The 5,028-nt window shown below is 36.5% G+C and overlaps 1 protein-coding gene across 1 annotated transcript; it reads right to left on the minus strand.

Annotated features, from left to right (window-relative positions):
- Window positions 1-4,327: 4,327 nt before the first annotated feature.
- On the minus strand, window positions 4,328-5,028 carry LOC106135077 (pupal cuticle protein C1B). Its single transcript, XM_013335263.2, has 2 exons — window positions 4,965-5,028; window positions 4,328-4,563 (listed from the first exon to the last, which is right to left on the minus strand). Exons 1-2 carry the CDS (start codon window positions 4,974-4,976, stop codon window positions 4,342-4,344), a joined length of 234 nt encoding a protein of 77 aa, XP_013190717.1. The 5' UTR covers window positions 4,977-5,028; the 3' UTR covers window positions 4,328-4,341.

Genomic DNA, 5,028 nt, shown 5'->3' on the forward strand with positions numbered 1-5,028 from the left:
AAATATAAATATAAATTTGAATAGAATGAAAAGAATCTTTGTTTTTAATAACACTATCTCATCCCTCTATTCCTACATACATACATACATACATATAATCACGTCTATATCCCTTGCGGGGTAGACAGAGCCAACATTCTTGTAAAGACTGATAGGCCACGTTCAGCTATTTGGCTTTAAGATAGTATTGAGATTCAAATAGTGACAGGTTGCTAGCCCATCGCCTAAATGATGAATCCCAAGTTTATAAGCCTACCCCTAAGTCGCCGTTTACGACATCCATGGGAGAGAGATGGAGTTGTCCTATTTTTTTTTCTATTGAAGCCGGGAACCACACGGCACTCTATCCCTAACTAGGAACATTCTATCATCCAAACTGCTCCAATATTCATGACTTGATGACACAAAAATTTTATTATAATCTAATACATATGTACATATGTACTTACATATAATCACGTGTTTGTCTCACAAGGGAATACAAAGCCAATAGTCTTGGAAAGACTGAATGAACACGATCAGCTTTGTGGTACTGATAAATTGATTCAAATAGTGATACGTTACTGGCCCATCGCCTAAAAAGCCTAAGTTTATCAGCCCTTCCCTGATTCCTTTTTTGTAAGTAAGTAGATTTTAATGTGATTTACTTGTCAGGATATCTGGTATTCAAGACGATTGGTTTAGTAGATGACGCGTGAAGAGGTAACGAACAATCAAAAAAGAGTTAAGCAATAAACAAAGTACTTCAGGGGTAGGCAGTGACTTTATCTTTCCACTTATCGCGATCCCTGTCTTTTTGCTTAGTGTTGTTAGATACATAAATACATCACGTCTCTATCCCTTACTGGGTACATAGAGCCAACATTTTCGAAAAAACTGAAAGGCCTTAGGATGGTTTTGAGGAAAAAATAAAATATTTGAAATTGTTTGAATAACGTCAAAATAAATTTATTGATTCATCATATTATTGTTCATCAGATATAATCGCCTTGTTTTCAATCAACGACGTAAGTAGTAGGCATAAGGAGAAGCGTAGGTGTAAGCTGAGTACGCAGCTACTGGGGCGGTGTAGGCGGAGTAGGCGACTGGGGCGGTATACGCGGCGGCAACAGGGGCGGTGTAAGCGGCGGTGTACGCTACCGGAGCCAGCACGCTGGGCTTGGCGGCGGCGAAGGCGAGGAAGCAGGCGAAGATCAGCTGAAAGTAGAACAGCATCTTTAAAAATATGAAGATGGAGAAAGCAGTATGCATGGGTAATAGTAAGTGGAGGGATGTAGTTTCTGCCTACCCCGAAAAAGAGGCGTGATTTTATGTATGTATAAGTACTTCAATCGCATATTCTTATGTATGTTAATATGTTTGGCATAAACCCACACCTGATTTCCGGTCACTAGACAAATAATTGTAAAAATTTCTTAATTCTCTTTAAATAATGGCTCTAGAAACAACCATAAACATAATAAAACAACCAAAAACCAAAACCATAACGACAGCCAAAGGATGAGGAACCACAAAATCTCCAAATTTTGAACTAAGTACAGAACTTATAAAAAGAATCAAAGATACGGATAGTTTTTATACTTACGAATTTGAACATTTTGAAATTGAAATTGGGGGTTTATAATTCGAAGAAGACTAGTTAGCACGAATGCAATTTCAAATGTGATGTTGTAGTTGCATTTCGGTCCAATTTATACTTAACATTCATTTCAAAGAGCCCTTGTGAAGAAACAGCCTTGTAATATGTGCCTGGAATACAAATCAATTTGACCAATGATAAGGTCAGATTAAATCTTTATACGGAATGAAGTATCTTTAATTAGGAATTGGAATTAATGTACTATGGAAATAAGTAGATAATAACTAACGTTTAACGGTAAAGCGCAAGTTCATTTCATTATTATTTGAGGCTTATTAGATTATTATTATTAGGTTATTAAAATAAAACATGAATAAATTACTTTCGGTTACATCCTCATTTCTGTGGAGAGGAGCAAGGATGCCCCTGTGACCTTGATTTTGGATTGGGTTACTCTCGCCTAACTTCGGCAGCTATTGCAGAGAAACACTACTCATACTGGATCAAGGTGACAATACGAGAACATTAATTAAACTGAAAATATCTAATATATTTAAACGAGCAATTCTTGTATTAATATTTAAACGAGCAATTCTTGTATATATATAATCAGGATCTCGGAAACGGCTCCAACGATTTTTATAAAAGTTACAGATTAGGGGCTTTACGGCTCAAGGAATCGATTTATCAAGGTCCTAGGTTCGAGAAAAGCTCAGTTTCCAAGATATATAAGCATTTTAAAAACCGCGTTTTAAGAAACTATATCAGCGCCATCTCTGGTAGACCGAGCAAAACTCGGTCAATAACAAATATATAATAATAATAAAAATATTTGCAAAAGTGAAATTGCAAGGTGTGTTTGAAATTAATTCTTCTTTACCAAAATATGTGATAAAAAATAACATGAGCCATACAGCTGAATATGGATCTATGGTTAAGTCTTTCCAAGACTTGGCTCTGTGTACCCTGTTAGGGATAACGACGCGATTAGACGTAGGTAAATAGTATCGTAGGTACTCGTATGTATCGGTATAGCTACGCTTAACATTAAACAGTAATGTGTTCGGCACCATTAGAAAACAGAATAGGACTCTATCTCTTTCACATGGATGTCGTAAAAGGCGACTAAGGGATAGGCTTACAAACTTGGGATTCTTCTTTTAGGCGACAGGCTAGCAACCTGTCATCATTTGAATGTCAATTCTGTTATCAAGCCAAAAAACTGAACGTAGCCATCAGTCTTTTCAAGACTGTCGGCTCTGTCTACCCCGCAAGGGGTATAGACGTGACTATATGTATGTATGAATGTTTGATCGTTTCATAAATAAAGGGTTATGTTTGAAACAATCACAACAAAATGTTAAATTTAAATTCGGTTTCGTATATTCGGCCGAACTTTGATGAAATTATATTCGAAAAAAAATCGCATAAAAGCATTATAAAAATCATTATACTTAAATGATTTTTATAATGCTGCAAAGTTAAAAGTAAATCATATAATCACGTCTTTATCTCTCTACCAACAGTCTCGAAAAGGCTAACAGGACACGGTCAGTAAAGAAGTTTCAAAAAGCAAATCGTATTAAAGATTTAGAAACTAATTCTTGTGTTTAAAATATGTGTACACGTTTATTTTTAGTTTGCAGAGATCATGGCAGGTGGAAAGATGGAGATGACGGCCTCTGTGGCGCAGCGGTAGTACGCTTGCCTGAGACACCGGAGGTCCCGGGTTCGAATCCCGGCCAGGGCATGATGAGAAAAGAACTTTTCCTGATTGGCCTGAGTCTTGGATGTTTATCTATAATAAGTATTTATTAGAAAATATAGTATCGTTGAGTAAGTATCTCGTATATACAAGTATATATATGTCTCACACAAGTCTCAAACTTACTTCGAGGCTTACTCAATCTGTGTAATTTGTCCCGTATATATTAAAAAAAAAAAGATGTAGTTTCTGCCTTCCCCTACGGGAAAAAGTCGTGATTTTATGCATGTATGAGTTTGATTAATTATTACTTAAGTAAATGCGAAAGCTGGTAATTTCCCAATGTGCTATGGGAAAGAAAAACAATGTGACTTGGCGCAAACAAAGTCGCAGGCAAAAGAAAATATTTAAGGTGAATTTTAAGTTATACTTAAATAATCGATATAGATTGCAAGCAAATCTTCAATTACAAGTCTCAAAGTTACTTTGAAACTAACTCAATATGTGTAATTTATCCTGTACTTATATATATTACTAGAGGGCGCCCGCGACTTCGTCCGCGTTTAATTAATTCCAAGGGAATTCCGGGAAAAAAGAAGCCTATGTGTCTTCAGTCTGGGTCTTTAGCTACCTACATACATTCCATTTTTTGTACAGTATTAGTCCCTTCATCAGCACACCCACTGAAAAAATTGGATCATGCCTCAGAAAATGTAACATTAGTGGCATTATTTATGTTCCAATGTCTCTTTTCTAAGTAAGTACATTGTAATAAGTTTGAAAGCTAGATAATGCTTTCACGTAGACGAAAAACATTGTGAGGAAACTGCACATTCAGACACAAGATGTATTTATATGTTTCATAGCACAAAAATCTTCCATCTTAAAAAACGATTCATCGCGCCAACCTAATTACTGACTTGTACGTATGCATAAACATGGTATTCAGTCATTAGGTTAGTAAAAGATGAATATAAGGCAGGTATAATAAATTGAGGTGTAATAAAAATATAGTAATAATTGGTCATAAATTTATTATTTGGTCATTCATCGGAAATCAACGGCGTAAATAATAGGCAGAGTAGGGCGACGCATAGCTGTAAGCCGAGTACGCAGCAACTGGGGCGGTGTAGGCGGAGTACGCCAGTGGGGCGGAGTAGGCGACGGGCGCGGTGTACGCGGCGGCCACAGGAGCGGTGTAGGCAGCGGTGTACGCTACAGGCGCGATCAGAGCACCGGGCTTAGCGGCGGCGAAGGCCAGGAAGCACGCGAAAATGAACTGGTAAAATAAATTTAAAAAAATTAGTATTTTAGCTGAATGACCAGACCCGTCTATCGCTGTACTACTGGATTCCAAATTCTGGTCTTTATTTGCGGGCTTTTCATAAGTTTTTTTTAGCAACACAACATTAAATACCCCCCCAAGTTCCAATGCCCGATCTAGTTAAAACTGATTTAGCCAAAATCTTTACAGCCTGCAAATTAAGGAGGTTGCTTTTATATATGACTATATAATCAATGTCTTGCAATAAAGACTAGACTTTTCATATACCTATAGTACAATTAGGCACTTGCATTTCATGGTTAATTCATACGAAAATAAATTAAATTATTTATTTTCTTTATTACTGAATTGTCATATGTACCTACTGTACATAAGTAGGTACTTTTTAAACTTACCAATTTAAACATTTTGTTTGTGATGGGTTTGGTTTTGTCAAAGTACTAGAGATCAGCACTGCTG

This window comes from Amyelois transitella, chromosome 11, assembly GCF_032362555.1.
Source record: "Amyelois transitella isolate CPQ chromosome 11, ilAmyTran1.1, whole genome shotgun sequence".
NCBI lineage: Eukaryota > Metazoa > Arthropoda > Insecta > Lepidoptera > Pyralidae > Amyelois > Amyelois transitella.